The sequence below is a fragment of the Dromiciops gliroides genome, chromosome 1 (genome assembly GCF_019393635.1).
Source record: "Dromiciops gliroides isolate mDroGli1 chromosome 1, mDroGli1.pri, whole genome shotgun sequence".
Taxonomy (NCBI): Eukaryota; Metazoa; Chordata; class Mammalia; order Microbiotheria; family Microbiotheriidae; genus Dromiciops; species Dromiciops gliroides.
The window spans coordinates 8276472-8296902 of NC_057861.1; the positions used below are offsets into that span (position 1 = coordinate 8276472).

The following is a 20431-nucleotide window of genomic DNA, read 5'->3' on the forward strand; positions in this document are numbered from 1 at the left end:
CACTGAGCCTGGGGAATTGTGGGTGGTATAGTGTGATCCTCACTTTGCACCCCAGTTGTTGTCATGGCAATGCTGGAGAGCTGTAAACAGACAAAGGCAGCAGTTGTAGCGGAGTAAGACCGGTGTTGGGGAGGCTTATGGTGGGTAAGAGCAGGCTGTGCTGTGTTGACAAGGATGGCCGGCACAACATCCAGAAGAGGAGGCAGGCTGCTTATGTGACAGAAGTAGAGATTACAAACGGAGACCCTCCTGTTCCATGGACATGGACCCCAGAGACTCAGAGGAAGGAAGGCCTTGGTGAGCCTGTTGGGTGAAGAGTGTAGGGAGGAACAGCACAGGATTACAGTGGGACCTAGGCCTGTAAAGGGAGTGTGTGTGTCGTCCAGGTCATGCTTGCGATGGGGTGTTGAAGCATACAGAGCAGAAGCATGAATTCTGTTGTCTTCATCTTACGTGCCATTTCCCTAGTCTGTTCTAGACCTTTAACCCCACAAGGCCCTCAGACCAGCTTATCTCCTTGGGCTAGCTTCCTTCCTACTCTCTTTGTTGCCCACATGGGAATCTCCTGGACCTGAAAGCAGATGTGCCCATTTATAGACGAATGGGCCCAGCCCATGGTTGTATTAAATGAGACCCGTGTGGTTCCAGTTCTTGGGCTAGCCCCTAAAGCTCCCATTTGCAAATATCTATTAAAAGCTGTGTTGTGCTTCACGCTGTGCTCTAAGCAGTAGGGACACGAAGAAGAAAGAAGTGTCTGCGCTAAGGAGCTCGCAGCCTAACAGCATGCACACATATACGTTGGTATCCATACCGACGTGGTATTTAAGTTGTGTCTCAAAGGAAACCAGGCATGGGGGCACAGCCCGTGCCAAAGCATGGAGACTAGAGACAAGCATAGACAAGCTAGGAATGGTGGGCCCACATGGCTGGGCTGTAGTGCAGAAGAAACCAGGAAAGAGTATGTGGGTCCAGGTTCTGAAGGACTCCAGGTGCCAGAGCACCTTGGTCCCAAAGGTGCTTCCGCGGGTCCTTGAGTCCCTGCCCAGCCAAATGGTGGACAAGACCTGCCTCAGGGGGCTTTCTGCCTGGTTAAAGGATCCCACCCAGTTGTGGTGCAGGTTGGCCATAGGCCAACTAGCATCTAGGCCTCAAAGAGAAAGCCTGGTGATCTGTCCTGTGCTCCAGGAGCTCGGACTGCCCCTTTGCCACGGCCGCTTCTCAGAACGTTTGAAGATGATTTAAATAAAATACATAGAATTACAAAGTAAATCCGTTATATTGAAATAGACATTATGAAACCATTAAAAAAAAAAAAAGCTCAGACCTCAAGTAAGCACAGTTCTAGGTCAGCCCCTTATTCAGAGGGGGAAACTGAGGCCCAGGGAGCATTTTTATATAGTACAGTGAATGAATGAATGAATGTACTTCCTATATTTCAGAGAAGGGAAGGGAATAAGCATTTATTAAGCATCTCTTGTTAGCCAGGCACTGGGCTGAGCACTTTACAATCATGGTCTGATTTGATCTTCACAACTACCCTGTGAGGTAGATGCTGCTATTAGCCACATTTTACAGTTGAAGAAACTGAGGCAGACTAAGTAAAGGCTTGCCTAAAGTCACAGAGCCAGGAAGTGACTGAGGCTGGATTTGCAGTGAGTTCATCTGTGCCCAGGTCTAGTACCTTTATCCACAGCAAACCCCATCTCTCTAGGGAGATACAAATACTAAAGCAAGACATCTGCCCTCAGGGACCTTACACTTTTTTTTTTTAATAGTGTAAACTTGCTGACTAGGAAGCTCATTTTGCTCTGGAAAGTCCATTAACGAGTCCTCTGAGGTGATGTCAGTTGGACTTTCGTTTGGGGCTAGTCCAGGAACTCTTCTCTGCCCCATCCACACAAAGACTTCTCCTCCTTGTGGAGGGGCTGACCTGCTGCTGGGCTGTCCCCTGGGACCGTCCCGACCCCAAACTGGGACAGTGTCCCATCCACTGACACCTGGCCCCACCCATAGCCAGTAGCCCATGCCCACGTGGGCACGGCCAGACAGAGATGCAGGCACTTGTAGCTCAGAAAATCACTCTCATTGAGATAGGATAAAGCTGGTGACCTCTAGAGTCTGCAGCTCTAAATCGTGAGCCGTGGCCCACTTGGGGCCAAGGTTGGGGCGGGGGGAGGCTGTTTCTTTGACAGGATGTTGCTTCTGGAAGGGAGTTTGGGGCTTTTTTCCTGCCCTGCTTCCTCTGTGTTGCATCTGCTTTGGATTTCTCGAGGGTTCTCTGCTCTCTCCTCCGTCCAGCCTTTCCAAAGCCATTCCTGGGCTCCTGAGCTCTATTGATGGGATCCCTGGGGAGCATGGACATGATTTCTAGTCTCTTGGACTAGGTTTCAAGTAATTTTACCTTCACCATTTAATCAAAGGCCTCTGGTAACTGGCCCTGAGACATTCTTGAGGTGTGACTATGGAATGCAATGAATGGCCAGCTATCCAGTATTGAGGGGCTGAGGAAGAGAGTCAGAGGCCCCCAGTCTTGGATGGTGGCCTTGGGGGAAGAAGCAAGGGAAGGGCAGGACACGGCATAGCCTGGGCTCCCTGCCAGATTGTGAGGTTCTTCATGGGGAGTTCAGGTGGAGAGTTCTCTAGGCGGAGGTCTGCACGCCCATGCCCATGCAGATACATGCTGATGGATAGATGAGGGGTATCCCTTGTCCGGGGTACAGCCGACTTGGAGGTGGCAGAGCCATTTGAACTTGGCCAGATTGTAGGAATTGGAAACCCTGTCCGAGCAGGAATGCCTGGAAGGAACGCAGGGTGTTTAGTCTGGAAAGGGAAAGCCTGACCCAGGGCAGAGGATGGTTGGCTAGACACGGGAAGGCTTGTCGAGTGGAGGCAGGAAGGGGATGGAACTCGGGCAGCCGGGGGTGGGGGTGGGGTGGGGTGCTGAAGGGACTTCCCATCACAGGAGGCCTTCTTGCAGACCCTTGGTTGGGGATGTGGTTGAGCTTCCTCTTGGGGGGTGGACTGGGGCCTTGACCAGGTACCCTCTGAAGTTACTCCAGCTTTTTATTCCTGCCTCCTCCCCCCCAATTCTTTTAAATGAAAAAAACAAAACAAAACCACACACAGTAAAAGTTCAAAGTGGGAGAAACCAAAACTTGAGGGAGAAATGAATTACAAGGAAACGAAGGGCTGGCTGGCTGGCTGGATAAATGGTGGATGGTAGAAAGCCCTGCAGACCTGGCTGGCCATACCATCTGTCAGCAGCAGTTCTGGGCACAGCAACAGGCAGGCTCATACTGTCTTCCTACTGATGACTCTCTTTGCCCATTAGGGTCTGATGAACAATTGCTTCCCTGCCTGCATTGGTGCTTGTGTGCTCTGGAGACGACTGGCTTCTCCAGGTCATGGGGCCTGCTCCGGTCCATTTCCGGCTGGCCAGTGTTGTGCTCAGGCTTATTCTGGTGGCTGGGGCCCAGCTTCTTGGGCATGGCAGAGTTGCTCTCAGTTTGTTGAAGAAGGCATGGGGCTGTTCCCTGGAGACCTGGATCCCATCCTGGGCTCCACATGCTTTACATTGGGTAAAGAGCACGTTGGCTGTGGTCAGACTCCCCCCTCACCCTCTGGTATTAATGCTGGCTCAGCACAATCCTCCCAGCTGCCCTTAGCTTCCTTTGCTCTGTAGGGAGATGGGGGGGTGGGGGAGGATGGCACCTTGGGTAGACTTGGCATCGGGCAGCTGGCCCAGGAAAGGAGTAGAAAGGGGCCAGGAGGGGAGAGGTGGCTGCTGTGGAAGGTGTCTGGGATACCAAGGTCACACAACCAGGTCTGGATTGAGATGTTAGTGGCGTCGTTAAATGCCACTAAGGTGTTGCCCAGGCTGAAAAATGGTCTGCTTTGTTGCTGCATGCCACCACCTACTGACCACTGACTGTCTCCTACTGCTTCTTCACAGAGCACCGGGAGAATCTCCAGGGAGGCTTCATGCTCTGCTTTCTGGATGATGGCGCGGGAATGGATTCAAGTAGGTGACTGGGGAGCAGGGGTGGTGGGGGATGGGGTAACCCCCTCACAAAGCACTGCTCATTCAGGATTTGAGGGCCCCTGGGGAGAAGAGCGGTGGTTACCAAGCCTTTACTAGCAGCACAGGACCCCTGCTCTGAATCACAGTTGTCAGAGCACAAACTAGGGGACACAGGATTACAGAGGAGGCCAAGTGTTAGTGAACATAAAGATGTGTTTTGTTTCCATCCAAGTACTTGGGCCCCAGATTAAGAGCCTTTGTCGTAAAGGGTCGTGAGGTCCCACCTGGACAGAAGCCGGGCTCTCTGAACGGCTTCCTCGACGCGGCATTTGGAGAGTTCTGCCCTTCGGCCCCCGAGGCTGGGCCCGTGGCACCTGCTTTCTGTAGACTCGAGGGCTCGTATCCCTCAGCCACTTAGTGTTGGGGGGCTGGTGTGGAAAGACCCCACCACATTTATGCAGTGGGTCACTTATTCAATTATAAATCTATCTTGTGGTGCTGTTTGCCACCGTGTGCCTGCACAAGCTTCAGATCCCATCCTCTGACAAGGAAGTACGTCGGACGGAGGGCCAACGCTGGACTGGGAGCCCAGGAACAAGCATCCCCCTTCCATCTCTCACAGTTCTCTGTGTGACTTGGGGCCAACCCCTCGACCTCTCTGAGCCAGGGCTTCCTCCTTCCAGCGGGAGCAGCACCTCCTGTTTCTGTAGCAAACCTGTGAGAGAAGGGAGTAGGTCTGTCTTACAGACGGGAAACAGGCTCAGAGCACGGCTCCTCTGGGCCTGGGCCACACGTGTAAGCAGACGTGGAGGTCAAAAGTGGGTCTTTTATGACTCAGGCTGTGGAAAGGTCTGGGAGGTTCAGCAATAGAGAAGGCCGCCTGAGACAGCCCAGGTCTTGACCCTCTTGGTGACACCCACCATGAGTGCTTATGTATGAGCCTTTGTCAGAGACTGGGGCCCGTGGCTTCCCGGGGCAGCTCATCCCCCTTAGGCCTCTCTGTGGTTCTCTCTGTGACCCCCAAGGCCTCCCTAGGCCAGACATCCCCTTTGGTCATTTCTCTGGTGTGACTGTTCCGATTGCCTATCTTTGGATACTTTGCAGCTTATCTGCTTGGGCCCCGAAAGCAGCCCAGGCCCCCAGGTTGATGTAGTGGTGCTCTCAGTGCCCTCTGCTTCCTCCTGAGCCTGAGGCCCACGAAAGTCTCCATTGTTTTCAGAGAAGCCTCCCTGACCGTGGCTCCTCCCCACATCTTGAGCTCCGAAGTTGGCTTTTGGACATTTACCCTATTGGATTTCCTCATCTTTGATTCAGGCCAGTGCTTGAGCCTGTCAGGGTACTTTGGGATCCTGATTCTGGCACTCCAGGGGCCCAGGTCTCCCTTCCCACTCCTTTGTTGTCTCATGTTTCAGGTGATGCCGCCAGTGTCATACAGTTTGGGAAGTCAGCCAAGCGGACCCCGGAGTCCACGCAGATTGGGCAGTATGGCAATGGCTTGAAATCGTAAGTGTTGGCACAGCCCCCGAGGCTGTGGATTTCCATGTCTCCTTCCCACTCATCCTTCACCAAGATACTACATTCCACACTTTAGCATTGATTCTTTTTGACCATCTTTGGAGTGGCAGATAATTCAGACAGGATCAGATGTCTTTGTTTGGAAGATGGTTGGGGGAGGGAGGGGCGTCCTATGAAGTTCTTGGGAGTTAAAAGTTGTTGAAGGTGTGTTTGTTGGGAGGCTGTGTCTTCTCCCAAGGTGAACCATGGCCCTAGATGGGTAGTTGTCCTTTTCCCCTCATCACTAGCACCAGAGGAGAGTCACAGGTCCTGTTGTGGCATGGAGGTTGGCTGGGGCCTTGGCGGCTCTGCTAAAGGATTAAAGGCTGCAGGCTGGATAGTCCTGCCAGCTTTGAAAGGGACGTGCCCTGGCCAGGGGACCAGCCTGGCCCTTAGTGATGCTGCGTGCCGAGGGGCTCCCCTCAAGGCCGAGTGCTGGGAAATGAGGGGTTTGTCCACAGCAGTTCATCAGGCAAGGCCCGCAGGCCCTTGATCTATGTGGATCCACATCAATGGGAGGTGACCGGGTGGATTCTCGATGTGCTGAGATGGGGCCAACGGTAATGGGATGCTCCCCCTCATCCCTGCTGCCTGCAGACTTTCCTTGTTGGGGGCTTGGGGCGTGGTGTTCTGTTGCAGCCTATTTCTGAAATGCCCCAAAGCAGATGATTTAGGGGAGCCAGCGTTGACACAGATGGAGACCCAGGTCAGGCTGCCATGGAGTGGTGACAGGGCGTTTCTGTTTTGGAGGAGGAGTCTTGCCTAATGGTGCCAGGTGGGCTAAATGCCCAGCAAGGCTGGGGGCAGGGAGTGGACCCAGAGAAGTGGAAGCCGTGATGATCCTAGCCACCACAGTTGAGCATCTTCCCGGCTAATTAAGGTGCTCTCCCAGGGAGACGGAGCCCCTCGTGCAGAGGGTGAGGGGCATCTTGTGGAATATTTAGATTGCGGGTTTGGGGAGAGAGTGGAGAGCAGAGATGGAGCAGGATTGGTTGAGTGTTGGTGAGCCAGTGGTGCTCCCTTCCAGACACCACCGTGTCTTAGGGAGAGGGGCCCAAGCTGGGCAGCGGAGACTGTGCTGTTCTAGGCCTTATTCAGAAGCCTGGGGAAGAGGTACTTCCTATTTACAGGAATGGGGCCGTCCTCACTCTGAGGAGCTGTGTGCAGGGAGAGGCAGCGTGTGGCATGGGTGGGCCCTGGCTTGCTGTCAGGAGACTGAGAAGTCGGGTGACTCCGGGCAAATCACTGCCTCATTTGGGCCTCATGTTCCTCATCTGCAAACTGAGAGGTTGGACCGGGTGCCCAGTTGGAGCTTTGAGTCCGTGCTCTGACAAACGGGGGTGGGGGGGGGACCCAGCAGTTGGGAGTGAGGAAGGAGCTTCTCGGAGAAAGCAAGAGATTGTACAAAAGAGGTCAGGAGGGAGGGAGTTCCAGGCATGGGGGTAGTTGGTTCAAAGGTGCAGAGGTGGGAAATGGATCTCAGAGGGCTGGAAGGAGAAGGTGGGGAAGGTGAAGGGCCCCAGATAGTGCTGGGGTGGGGAGGGGGCTTTGAGCAGAGGCTGGAGAGCAAGCTGATTGTCCTGGATGGGTGGCATTTGCAGGCCCATTCTCATTGGTTCCTCAGGGGACCCTGGGGGCCAGGCCAAGGCTGGGAGCAGCCTCCTGGTGGGAGTGGAGCTGGGATCCGGGATTCTGGTGCTGGCGCCTTGGACCTCTGCTGCAGCTGCTCCTTCTGCTGGGGACATCCTGGCTCCTTGTCTTCACCTGTTATGCCAACAACTCCGATGGCGCCTCTGATGGAAAACCTTCCCCGGTCTCTACCCTTTTGTCTCAGGTCTTACACAGCTCCATGGACTTACACAGTGTTGGGTATTGTAGTCCTATAGACAAGGAAAACACGGAGGATCTGCCCCCCACCTGTTAGACGCCAGATTCTGTGCCCAGCTCTTGCCTGCAGCAGGGTGGTTAAATGGAGCCCACATCCTTGGCTGCTAGACCCTTTCACTGCCTCCCTTTCCCCCTTTGCAGATTAAGGGGGAACAAGCTCAGCTAGATCATCATTAAGGTCTCTTCCAGCTGTGATCAGGGATCTGGAAGGATTATTGCCAAATTAGGGCAAAAGAAAGACAAATCCCAGGAATTAGCCAAGAAAAACCTTAAGAAGGGGAGGCTCAGCTCAACATCAGTGACAAGAGTTTGCGTGTTGCCAGCACCTTGGGCAAGGAGGGAGGAGGAGGCCTGGGGCTTGGCAGCCACCGGGATGTCACCCAGATTGTCCCATTGCCCACCCGCCCTGGAAGGGCCATGAAGTGTTTGGGGATCTGTTGGTGTGTAGGTAACAGCGCTTTTGTTCAATCACCTAATAAAGACCTGCCCTTTGCTTGTCACCCAATGCCCAGGCACGGCCAGCTGCTGGGCTCCCCCAGCCTGGCTCTGGGAAGACCCTGGTACCTAGGTGGCCTCCAGGAAGGTTGTACATCTGCAGTTGAGGGTTCACCTAGACCCCAGGAAGCTGCAAAGATCTGCAGAGCTTTAGAGCTGGTTCCGAGAGTGTACAGGAGCTTGGGGGCCAAGCTCTGCCTCCAGTTTGTGACCTGTACACTCGAGTCTCCATCAGCCAAAGTGGGAGGGGGTGGGGGTGGGAAGCACAGCCATTTGGACCCCTGGATGCTCTCAAGTTAGGACTATTGTACATAAACCAAATATTCTGCAGGGTTTTCTATTTGAGGGCTAGTTATGTATATAAATACATCTGGGGAGCCTAGTTTTTCTTAGCTTCCTTGGAAAGAATCCCAGGCCTTATTTTTAGCTTCCTCTCTGTACCAGAGGCAGCCGGGAGAATATTGGTGACCAGTGACTGAGATGCCCCCTTTCCCACTGATACAGAACCGTCATAAGAATAACTCGTTTAGGTGTGGAGGGCGTGCCAATAAAGGCAAGAGAAGGCAGCAGCCCAGCTTTTCATAAAGGGCGTTCTTCAGGCCCCCGCATCATATCAAGTCTGGTGTGTGAAGGAAGGCTGAGTGTACAGTGCGGTCAGACAGATGGGGGGGGGGTGAGGTCATGAAGAGCTTTCAGAGCTAAAGAGGCCATTGGGTTTGGTCCGGGCAGCCATAGAGAGCCACTGATGCTTCTGGAGGAGTGACCTGCTCTTCTGTCAAGTCCTGTGACAGGGATTGAGGCAGGGAGACCCACTGAATCAAAGGCCATTTGATATTTAGTCCATGTGAGATGTGAGGTGAGCATGAGTATGAATCCAAGGGGTCACTACATGACTGGAGTGAAGAGGAGGGATGCAAGTAGCGTGCTTCCTGGAGGTAGAAAGGGCAGTGTTGGGCATCCAGCGGTTATTGCAGATCAGAGGCTGTTCCCACGGTGCCAGGAGCCCAGGGAAGCTCTCCAGGATTGATTCCCTGCGGGCCTGCCTGTCAGTGGGCCCTGCGGAGGATTCCCGGGGACAAACATGGGATTGCAGTTGGGAGAGGAAGGGCCCAGTGTGGCCTCCATCTTAGACACAAGGCAAGCACTCCCATGGAGGCCAGAAGAAGAAATACAAGGATACGCTCATGGTCTCTCTGAAGAACTTTGGAATCCACTGTGGGACATGGGAGACCCTGGCCCAGGGCCGCCCAGCATGGCGTGCTCACGCCAAAGAAGGTGCCATGCTCTATGAGCAAAACAGAATGGCAGGAGCTCAAAGGAAATGTGAGATGTGCAGGTTTAGAACCATCTCCACCCCAGACTTTCACACGGACTATTTGTACCCAACCTGTGGTATCACGGTCAGCCACAGTCGGGCACTGCAATGTCATTTTGGTCTGAAAGAACAAAGGACAATGACCAACTGGCCAAATGTTTGTTAGCTCACTCTGGACTCCCTGTTCTAGAGAGACATTGTTCCTGGCATGGTCAGTTCTATTATGTTGTGATGCGTGCTCCCAGAAATAGCCCAGAAAGACCACAGAGCAACAGGGTGACATGTTAAAAAAAAAAAAAAAAGATGGAGCTCTAATAAAAACCGGTGGCATGGTTCTCTACCTATTAGGTGGTGAGATAGGATAACGGTGGCCCCACCCGAGGCCTCCCTCTCAGGAGAGAGGGGGGTGAGTCTTCTTTTAGAGACCCCCTTTCAATGTCTAAAGAGAATTGTTGGGGCAGCTAGGTGGCACAGTGGATAAAGCACTGACCCTGGATTCAGGAGGATCTGAGTTCAAATCCAGCCTCAGACACTTGACACTTACTAGCTGTGTGACCCATTGGCGCCCCCCCCCAGAAAAAAAAAAGAGAGAATTAGAATTGTTTTGTTTCCTCTTTTCTAGGGGCTCCATGAGAATTGGAAAAGATTTCATCCTCTTTACCAAAAAGGATGATACCATGACCTGCCTCTTCTTGTCTCGCACATTTCACGAAGAAGAAGGTATTGATGAGGTAGGCATGCTTCTGCCAGGCTTCGGGGAGTTCCTTCACACACAGCCGGCCTGGTCTGCCTGCCCACTGACCCTGAGCCAGCCTGGCCTGTGGGACGGGAAGCACATGGCCCCCCCAGGAGTCACTGCCAGACACATGGCAGTCACCAGGAGAAGCGGGGATGGGCTCTGTGGCCCAGAGAGCTGTTGTCTACCCCTCAGATGGGTCCCAGGACAGCATCCATCCTCTGGCATCACAGAGAACACTTGTTGTGGTGGCTGTTATGCATGTGCCCCAGAGGGAGCCCAGAGCCTGCCTTGCGGAGAGCTGGTACGGCTGGGCCCAGGAAGTGACGACTCTTGTTATGTTGACACGGGAGGAGGCCTGGATCAGAACACAGCTTTCAGCTCTTGTATGCCTGTGGCCAATCCACTGAATCACGTGGGTGTAGTGGAGCCTGCTCACAGCTTCTGTCTTGGTTGTTTAACTTCTGTCACTGCCTTGTGGAAGATGGTGAGCTCCCCGTCATGGGAGGACTTCAGATGGAGGCCAGAGGCCCCCTGGAGACCCTTCCCCTTTTGGAGGGTCACTGTGACTTTGTCTTGGTTTGACGCCTTCTAGACCTAGGGCCAGGAGAAGGGAACTGGGTGATGCTCTGGCCAGCTCCCCCTTCCCAGTGTGGCATCTGACAGTTGTAAGCACAAGCATTACTATGGCCTCTTGTCAGTAGACCCCATGCCAGGTTCTTCCTTTTTCTGCCAAACAGCTGCGGGGGGGGGGGGGGGTGCAGTGGGGGAGTACACTCCACTGGAGAATGTTGCAATAAAAATCTTCGATAAAGAGAACCAAGGCACAAAGTTCTGACAATGGTCAGTATGACCAGCAAATACTGATGCATTGGATCCAAGGTCCCTCAGTTGTCAAGCATGCGTTTGATAGGCAGAGCCACTCTATGTTGTCATTTACACGGCGACTTTACAGACGTATCTCACCCCTGATGGGTTCATGCTGCTTGTATCAGTTGCTTACCAGGTGGACCAACAGCCCCTGATTTACATACTTTTGAAAGTCCCACAGGGGGAAAATATCCTATCACCAGACTGACTCAGCCAGCCCTGGCTCACACATTGAAATTTTTGTGGTTCACAGGAATAGGGAAATTAAACTCAGAAATAGGGCCATTTTAACAAGTCTGAGTGTGATCCACAATCTTGATTATGATTAGATACAATTCTTAATAATTAATCATGAAATGTCAGTTTTCAAATTTTACAATGGGCAAGTGAAGCTATGGGCTTCATTGAATGAGGGGGCCAACCAGTACAATGTGGGTTGATTGTTTATACATAATAAATGGAAAATAATACAAAGTAAAATAGTGTTCACCCCTGCTGGGCTGGCCCAGACACTGCCCCGGGGGCCAGGGACCTTGGTCCTGTCCCTCAGAGCTTGTCTTGCTTGCTCTAAAATGGGGTTGCTTGTGGGGCAGCTAGGTGGCGGAGTGGAAAAAGGCCCCGGCCCTGGATTCAGGAGGACCTGAGTTCAAATCTGACCTCAGACACTTGATGCTTACTAGCTGTGTGACCCTGGGCAAGTCACTTAACCCTCATTGCCCCCCATAAAATAAAATAAAATGGGGTTGCTTGTGCTAGTGTGTGATGCTGCCCCAAGTGTGTTGTGGAGGAACACACCCATAGAAGGGTGTGGACTCAGATGTCATGTGAGGAGGGAGCTGAGGTTGCCATCCAGACCAGCCTTCCCAACCTTTGCCCCAGGGAAGGGGTGCCTTGTCAGCACACACCACATGTAGGTCCGTTTTGGGGCCACGCTCTCCCTCCATGCCCCCTCTACATCCCCAGCCCAGCTCCTGTAACTGTTGAAGGGCCATGTCACTTCCCTCTGGTCTCCAGGTGATTGTACCACTGCCCACCTGGAATGCCCGTACTCACCAGCCCATTACAGAGAACATGGACAAGTTTTCCACTGAGATTGACCTCATCTATAAGTATTCGCCTTTCAAATCAGAGCAGCAAGTAATGGATCAATTTAAGAAGATCTCTGGGGAGACGGGTAAGTGTCCCTCAGCCCCGAGGTGGACCCAACAGTCCCTGTATCGCTGGGGGAGGCAGGGGAAGCCACAGCCTGTGTACCTGGAAAGGGGCCCTGTGACAGCCTCATTCTGGGAGGGGGTGAAGGCTTGACCGCGTAGAGATTGTCCATCACGAGGGTGTGGGTTCAGTGCAGGCCCCAAGTCCCTGGCAGCACGAATGACATCCCACGTTTGCTCCTAGGAACCCTGGTTATCATCTTTAACCTCAAACTCACAGACAATGGAGAACCTGAGCTGGATGTTGTCTCGGACCCCCGGGACATCCAGATGGCTGAAACGTCCCCTGAGGGCACGTGAGTAGAGGTTTGGGGTGCCCACACGCCCTGCTGGCTGGCACATCCTTGCCAAGAGGCTCTGTAGGACTTCAGGGGGTTCTTATGGTGTCTTCTGAATGCTCTTCCTGGGGCAACCAGCAGAAAAGGAGAGCTCCCCACCCTTTATAGAGGAGGAAGCCGCCTCTCAGGCCCAGAAAGGTGCCCACGGCCCCGTGCTCACTGGGCACCTTCTGACTGCAGACACGGGCACTTTCCCCTTGAGTTCACAGGCCCTTCTGCAGCCACAGACTTTCCCTTAGGAGGGTCTTGGCCAAGCCCTTCATTTGACAAGAAGATGTGGGGGGAGATGACCTGCCAGGGGGCCCACGTCAGTCAGTCAGTGAGCGAGCCAAGATCAGAATCCACGGCCCACCTCTGGTCAGCATTAGGTCGAGTGGAGGCCGAGGAGGGGCCCTGACAAGCTTGAGAAGGAGAGTGACAGGGGGGCCCTCGTCCCTGCAGGAAGCCCGAGCGCCGCTCCTTCCGCGCCTACGCCGCCGTCCTCTACATTGACCCCAGAATGAGGATCTTCATTCATGGCCACAAAGTGCAGACCAAGCGACTTTCATGCTGCTTGTATAAGCCCAGGTAGGCATAGGTCGATGGCCAGCTCCTAGCCAGGGGCACAAGGCTTGTGAGGCCCGCCGAATGTCGACCCGGGAACGGGCTGACGCCGTTGTTTTAGAGGACCAGGTTTCCCGGGTCTCGGGTAGCAGAGCTGGGCTGTGGCATGCTGGGGAGCTCTTGAGCCAGGCCCTTGAGGGCAGAGTGGGTTGGGGTGCCATGACAGAAAGCCAAGAGTGGGTCCCCGGCTCTGTTCATGGGGCTTTGGGCCCTGGGCGCCCTGAGGGCCAGGGCGTGCGGAAGGAAGAAAGTGGAAGCTCTGCCCTGAGGAGAGCGCACCCCTCCCTGTGTGAGGGAAGATTTCCAAGTTGCTGGGTCCGACCAAGAAAAAGAGCAAAGTCTCTGAGCCCTAGGGACACGGGCCTATCCCCCAATAAGCCAGTCTCAGACAGGTCTAGGATCAGAGAGACCCTGAGCTGCAGAATCCAAGGGCTCTTATACTCAGCCAGGGCCTCAGTGTGTTCATACACTGCTTGGAGAGACACAACTCCTCCCATCGCATTCCCATGACATAATCTGGTGGTATGGGACCATAGGGTCACCTCGGCCATCTTGGGCCTAGCTGCTCCACAATCCTGCCGCTTTTTTTTTCTTTTTCCTGGGCAATGGGGGTTAAGTGACTTGCCCAGGGTCACACAGCTAGTAAGTCAAGTGTCTGAGGCCAGATTTGGACTCAGGTACTCCTGAATTCAGAGCCGGTGCTTTATCCACTGCGCCACCTAGCCGCCCCTCCTGCCGCTTTTAAGTCATTGGGTTAATTTGGAGGGTTGTTACCAAGGTTTTGCCTTTAGTACTTATTCTACCAGCACTGATTGGTTCCTTCAGTTTAGAAGATACTATTTTTAGTACCTTGGTGGAACATTTAACCACAGTGAAAGGGACATCAGTTAGGATGATCAAGAAACAAGATGGCACATGAGAACTTGTTAAATCATTTCTATCCTCCTTACTAAAGAATACTCAGCCCACTGAGTCACAGTATAGAACCAAAGAGCTGATTATTTCATACTGAATCACTTATCTCTGAGGGTTGGGGGAAATTTCACTCACAAAGGTCTGCAGAGGTTGGGGAGCTGGCTGTCACCTTTCTTAGGGTAGTGCCTTTTTCTGGAAGCCTCAGCTTGTCTTCTTGCCGCAGGATGTACAAATACACCTCCAACCGCTTCAAGACAAGAGCTGAACAGGAGGTGAAGAAGGCAGAGCATGTGGCTCGTATAGGTAACATGGCCCTCCTTTCTCCCCCCAATGCCCTCTGACCCTCACCCATCCAGCATCTGGGCCTAACTCTGCTCTTCCTGGTGAGGCACCTCCTGCCCTCCTTTTAGCCCGTTTTGAGGGACAGACCCAGCCCCCCTCCATTTGTTTCTGTTTTTGTTTTTTGCAGGGCAATGAGGGTCAAGTGATTTGCCCAGGGTCACAAAGCTAGTGTCAAGTATCTGAGGCCAGATTTGAGCTCAGGTCCTCCTCAATCCAGGGCTAGTGCTTTATCCACTGTGCCACCTAGCTGCCCCAATCTCCATTTGTTTCTAAAGACAGGAGCTTGTCCTGGAGGAGGACACTGCCCACTTGCCCTGGATTCTCTCCCACTTGATTGGGGCTTTGAGATCTCTTGGTCCCAGGGGTCTCCTTCCCTGCCTTGCAGACTGAGCAACCTTCACCCTCTGCGGAGGGGGAGAGATGGGCTACAGATTTGTCATCCCTCGCCCCCTTTGCATGGAGGAGGAAATGGGTCCCAGGTTGGAAGGAGAGTAAGTGGCAGAGTCTCCTGCTCCTCTTTAAGCTTGCTTGAGAAGCTGGGACCTGCCCCTCACCCCAGATACCTGACTCTCGGATCACTCACCCAGGGCTGCCCTCCCCATTCCTTCCCACATCCCTCAGTGTGGCCTTGTTTGGATTTCAGCGGAAGAAAAGGCTCGAGAGGCTGAGAACAAAGCCCGAGCCTTGGAGCTGAGGCTTGGAGGAGACCTAACCCGGGAATCCAGGGTAAGCCGCCGGGGCTGCTGCCCATCTCTGTGCTAGGATGGCATCCTGTCGCACGTGAGAGGGTGTTGGGCGTGACAGGTTGAGGCACCTGTGTCCGAAGTGGAGAGTTAGTGATGTAGAGTGAAGGGAGTGACCTCCACCAGCCAGCTGGTGTTTGGACATGCCTTGTGCTGAGAGTGGCCCCTGGGGATGGATGCATCTCACTTCTGTCTGGCGGAGCTCTGAGGTAGAGCGGAATTGCCCTCCCTTCCCTGTGAAAGCCATTCTGATGCTTGAAGGTGGTGGTCTGAGTGACCTGGAAGCCACCCCCGAGTATGCTCTCATGCTGAGTGCTGGGGCTACAAAAATGGCAAAGGGCAGGCTCTGCCCTCAGGGAACGCCCAGCCTCCACGTTCTCTTCTTCCACTGATGTCCAGGGGGAGGTGGGGAGGCAGGGGAAGCAGCAGGGATGGTTGAGGTAGCCCCAAGTTGAGCCTAAGCTCACAGAACCCTCCTGTCCTCCCTGCTGTAGTGGCTCTTGACGGCTAGGGAGCTCTGTACAGGGGCAGTCTCAACACCTTGGTGAGTCAGGACTTGGAGAAGCAAATCTCATGGCTTGCAGGTCTCTGGTTTTTTTTTCTGTTATCACACCATTGATGTGCCTTCTCCTGCCTCCCCAACTCTAGGCGGCCTTGCGGCAGGTCCAAGGCACAGCCATTAACCTGCGCCGGGAAGCTGACATTAAGAAGCGCATCAAAGAGGCCAAACAACGGTAAGTGTATGGGCCGGGACCCCCTCCTCTCAGCCTTTTGTATAGCCGAGCGTCAGGCACGTCTGATGCCTCCCAAGGCCCCTGTCACTCTGCTGCCAGCCTCCCCTGGGCATTGTTGCAGTGATCTTTGTCACCCAAGCCCACAGGGGCGTCACTTTATGGATTAGATGAGAAAATGCTTTCACCCTTTGATTGAAGGGACTAGGTAGGGCTCATGAAGGTGAGGGCCCTGCCTGCCCATGGTCCCTGGGCCCCAGGCTGGGCTTTTGGGTGCCTGGAGAGGTTGGAGAGCAGTACGGGAGGCCTCTCTTTGAATGCTCTGGTGGGCAGCACATTGCTGACCATTAGCTCCCATTTCTATATCCCTTTAGGGTTTTTTTGGGTTTTTTTTAATTCTGTCTTTTTTTGTTTTGTTTTTGGTTTTTGGTGAGGCAGTTGGGGTTAAGTGACTTGCCCAGGGTCACACAGCTAGTAAGTGTCAAGTGTCTGAGGCCAGATTTGAACTCAGGTACTCCTGAATCCAGGGCCGATGCTCTATCCACTGTACCACCTAGCTGCCCCTGTATTTTTTTTTTTTAATTAATAAAGTATTTTATTTTTTTCCCCTTACATGTAAAGATAGTTCTCAACTTTTCTTTTTTTTTAGTGAGGCAATTGGGGTTAAGTGACTTGCCCAGGGTCACACAGCTAGTAAATATTAAGCGTCTGAGGCCAGATTTGAACTCAGGTACTCCTGACTCCAGGGCTGGTGCTCTATCCACTGCGCCATCTAGCTGCCCCTCAACTTTTCTTTATACAGGCATTCCAATTTCAGATTTTTCTCCCTCCCTCTCCCCTCCCCTAGACAGCAGGTAATCTGATACAAGTTATATATATATATGTATATATGTATATATATACACACACATAATAACATAATCCTATTTCTGCATTAGTCATGTTATAAGAGAAGAATCAGAGCAATGATGAAAAACCTCAAAATAGAAAAAACATCAGCACCGAAAACAAAAGAAATAGTATGGTTCATTCAGCATCTATACTCCACAGTTCTTTTTTTTTTTTTTAATTTGGAGATCCTCTTCCATCATGAGTTCCCTGGAACTCTTCTGTACCATTGCATTGGTGAGAAGAATCTAGTCCATCACAGTAGATCAGCATTCAATGCTGATGATACTGTGTACAATGTTCTTCTGGTTCTGCTCATCTCACTCATCATCAGCCCACGCAAGACCCTCCAGGTTTCTCTGAACTCCTCCTGCTCATCATTTCTTACAGCGCAATAGTATTCCATTGTATTCATATACCACAACTTGTCCAGCCATTCCCCAATTGATGGGCACCCCCTCAACTTGCAATTCCTTGCCACCACATAAAGAGCAGCTCTAAATATTTTTGTACATGTGGGTCCCTTTCCCCTTTCCATGATTTCTTTGGGAAAAAGACCCAAAAGTGGTATTGCTGGGTCAAAGGGTATGGACAGCTTTATCGCCCTTTGGGCATAATTCCAAATTGCTCTCCAGAATGGTTGGATCAGTTCACAGCTCCACCAACAATGCATTAGTGTTCCAATTTTCCCACAGCTTCTCCAACATTTATTATTTTCCTTTTTTGTTATTTTAGCCAATCTGATAGATGTCAGGTGGTACCTCAGAGTTCCTTTAGGGTTTTATTACAAAGTGTTTCACAAACATGGTCTTCAGATTCTATAAATAGTCCTGGGAGGCAGGTGATCTTAGTATCCCCTTTTTACAGATCAGGAAACGGGCTGGAAGGTCAGAGCTCTTGCCCAAGGTCACAGAGCCGGGAAGTGTCTGAGGCAGGATCCAGCCCAGGTCTCCCTGACTCCCAGAGTCCAGCCCTCTGTCCTATCAGCCAGGAGCTTAAGCAGATTTCCTTCTGCAGCCACAGATCAGCTGGTCCTGTCCTGTGTGAATGTGCTCATCTGAGCTTGGCCCCCAGTGATGTGGGGGTTCTAGCCATGGCCTAACAGAGGCTCTGTTAGGGCCTAGGTCAGTGCAAGGCGTGGCCATGCTACAAAATCATGGCTCCCTGAAGGCTGAGAGGGAAACTGAAGGATCAGGGGCTTCAGCTGAAAGAATCCCACCTGTGGGCGGCCTGACCTGGCTTCATGTTGTGTTGTGTCAAAGCCAAGATTATGAGAATTGGAGAGACGTGTGGCAGCCCTAGTAGACCTTCAGATTCTACTCTGGCCACATGTTTCTGAGCCATTTAATAGACTGTAGGCTCTCTGAGGGCAGGGTCTGGTTTGTGTTCCTGTCCTTGTCTCCCCAGCTCTGTTAGCTTGACACATAGTGGGCGCATGATGAGTGCTCATTGAACTGAATTTAGTTGACCGTGTATATGCAGTGTCCGGGCCACTTGGGTGCTCCTTCTACCCACTCAGAGTCCTGAGCACCCTTCCACCATTGCCAAAAGCTCCAGAATGTGTGCGTGGGATCCCAGAGCTGTTGCTGTTACTCAGAAATGGGCCTTCCCCCAGCTTCAGTCGATCCCTCATCTCTCTCCAGGGCCCTCAAAGAACCTAAGGAGCTTAACTTTGTCTTTGGGGTAAACATCGAGCAGCGGGATCTGGACGGCATGTTCATATACAATTGCAGTCGTTTGATTAAGATGTACGAGAAGGTGGGCCCACAGCTCGAGGGAGGCATGTGAGTATCTTCTACAAGCCAACCATGGGCCAGCCTCTCTTGGTGATCTGAGGGTCTGTTAATGATGGGCATCTTCCTTTCTTTCTCTCAGGGCCTGTGGTGGGGTCGTTGGAGTGGTAGATGTGCCCTATCTGGTCCTGGAGCCCACCCACAACAAGCAGGACTTTGCCGATGCCAAGGAGTATCGGCACCTGCTGAAAGCTATGGGCGAGCACCTGGCCCAGTACTGGAAGGACGTGGCCATTGGTAAGGAGGCGACAGGGAGGAGTGGCGCAGGGGCCTGTGGCAGGCCCCTTCCCTGCTGCTAAGGGTGGCACTCCGGATGGTTTGCTTTCCAGCCCAGCGGGGAATCATCAAATTCTGGGATGAGTTTGGCTACCTCTCAGCCAACTGGAACCAGCCCCCATCCAGTGAGCTTCGCTACAAACGGAGGAGGGCCATGGAGATTCCCACCACCATCCAGTGTGGTGAGTACCTGTCCAAATGCTCAGCCACAGGTCAGTGGCCAGAGCTGAGGTTTTGGTTTCAGTTATATTTTAAAGAATTATTATTGATGCTTATTTTTATATCAGTCATTTCCAGATACACCCCACTGTGAGCCCTCTCCTTTTAACAACTGGACAAAACCAGCTAACAGAGTAACTGTCTGACAGCACAGACCACACCCTTTCTCCTTAGTGCCCCACTGGTGCCCTCTCACTTCCCTGGGGCCAAGATCCAGAGCACTTTTGCCAGAGGCCTAGGCCTTCGTACCCCATGATATCTTTAGGATGTCAAAGGCGGCAGTGGCTCAGACTGAAGATTCAGCTGGGGTGGCTGTGACTTCTGCCTTCTCCCTTCCACCTCTGGGGTGGCCTGGAGCTGGGCTCAGACTCAGTGTCCAGAAGTGATCGTCCAGAACAGAGTGGGGAGGGGGCCCATTGTTACTTCCCGCTTGGAGACCTTTAGCAGACCTGCCTTTCTCAGGGCCCATGAGGCCTGGAAGATCAGAAGATTCCCGCTCAGCAGAACAAAGAACCGTCCCGCTATTGGAGCTGTTCTGGAGCAGAGCGGGACCCCCACCCTCCATTCCTGGGGGTCTTTAGGTAGCCATTTTAAGAGAAAGGACATTGGCTTTGGCATCAGACGATCAGTGTTCGCTTACACTTAGAAACTGGAAAAGTCACTTTTCTTGTCAAGGCCTCGATTTCCTCGTCTAAAAAATGGGGGTGATGAGGAGAGTGCTTTGGAAAGCCCTCGGGGGTTCAGAATGTGCAGTGTGGATGTAAGAGGAGAGGGGCAGTTAGATGTGGGTTCCCTGCTTCAGGCAGAGGCTGCACTAGAAGGGTCCTGCCGCCCCAAGGAGCCACAACTCCGGCTGCTTAGGAAGAAGTCAGCCCTAGGAGAATGCTGTCTCCTTGACGTGGTTGTTTCTCTTTGTGTCTTCAGTGCTCGGCACCCACAGCAGCTTAGGGCTTGGTAAGAGTGGCATGGGTGGGTGTTGCTAACCACCACCTTTTGTGCTCTGCCTGGCAGATTTGTGTCTGAAGTGGCGGACCCTGCCCTTCCAGCTGAGCTCTGTGGAGAGGGACTATCCAGACACATGGGTGTGCACAATGAACCCTGATGCTGAGCAGGACAGGTGAGGGGGCCAGCTGGGCACCAGGGCTAGGGAGGAAGCTCCCAGAGGGTGGGGTGCCCAGCAGAGCACCTGCATGTTCAGGTGGTGCCCCCTGGGTATCCACCTGGGCTCTTGGGCCCTCAGGAGAGGTTCATCCTCGGCATCACCTGTTTGTCTGGGGGGGCACAGCTGCAACGCATCTGAGCAGAAGCAAAAGGTTCCCTTGGGGACCCTGAAGAAGGACTACAAGACCCAAGAGGAGAAGCAGAAACAGCTGACGGAGAAGATCCGGCAACAGCAGGAGAAGCTGGAAGCCCTGCAGGTGGGTGGGTCCCAGGCTGCCCTCCGCCCCTCGGAGCTTGGGCTGGACAGCTGCCAGGAGCCTGTCACCAGCTGGG

General features: G+C 53.0%; 1 protein-coding gene across 3 annotated transcripts in view; it reads left to right on the forward strand.

Annotated features, from left to right (window-relative positions):
- The window catches only part of MORC2 (MORC family CW-type zinc finger 2), a 62472-nt gene that overhangs the window by 27878 nt on the left and 14163 nt on the right, over positions 1-20431 (forward strand). For 2 of the 3 annotated variants that reach the window (XM_043972160.1, XM_043972153.1), the window contains exons 1-14: positions 3956-4021; positions 5434-5524; positions 9895-10003; positions 11893-12052; positions 12274-12385; positions 12869-12994; positions 14169-14248; positions 14931-15013; positions 15679-15764; positions 18293-18433; positions 18525-18679; positions 18772-18900; positions 19949-20054; positions 20223-20355. In XM_043972160.1, coding sequence (XP_043828095.1) covers positions 3982-4021; positions 5434-5524; positions 9895-10003; positions 11893-12052; positions 12274-12385; positions 12869-12994; positions 14169-14248; positions 14931-15013; positions 15679-15764; positions 18293-18433; positions 18525-18679; positions 18772-18900; positions 19949-20054; positions 20223-20355 — 1551 coding nt within the window. In that variant the 5' untranslated portion in view covers positions 3956-3981. Of the gene's footprint in view, positions 1-3952; positions 4022-5433; positions 5525-9894; positions 10004-11892; positions 12053-12273; positions 12386-12868; positions 12995-14168; positions 14249-14930; positions 15014-15678; positions 15765-18292; positions 18434-18524; positions 18680-18771; positions 18901-19948; positions 20055-20222; positions 20356-20431 lie in introns of those variants that run through there. The other variant, XM_043972165.1, reaches the window with a different exon arrangement.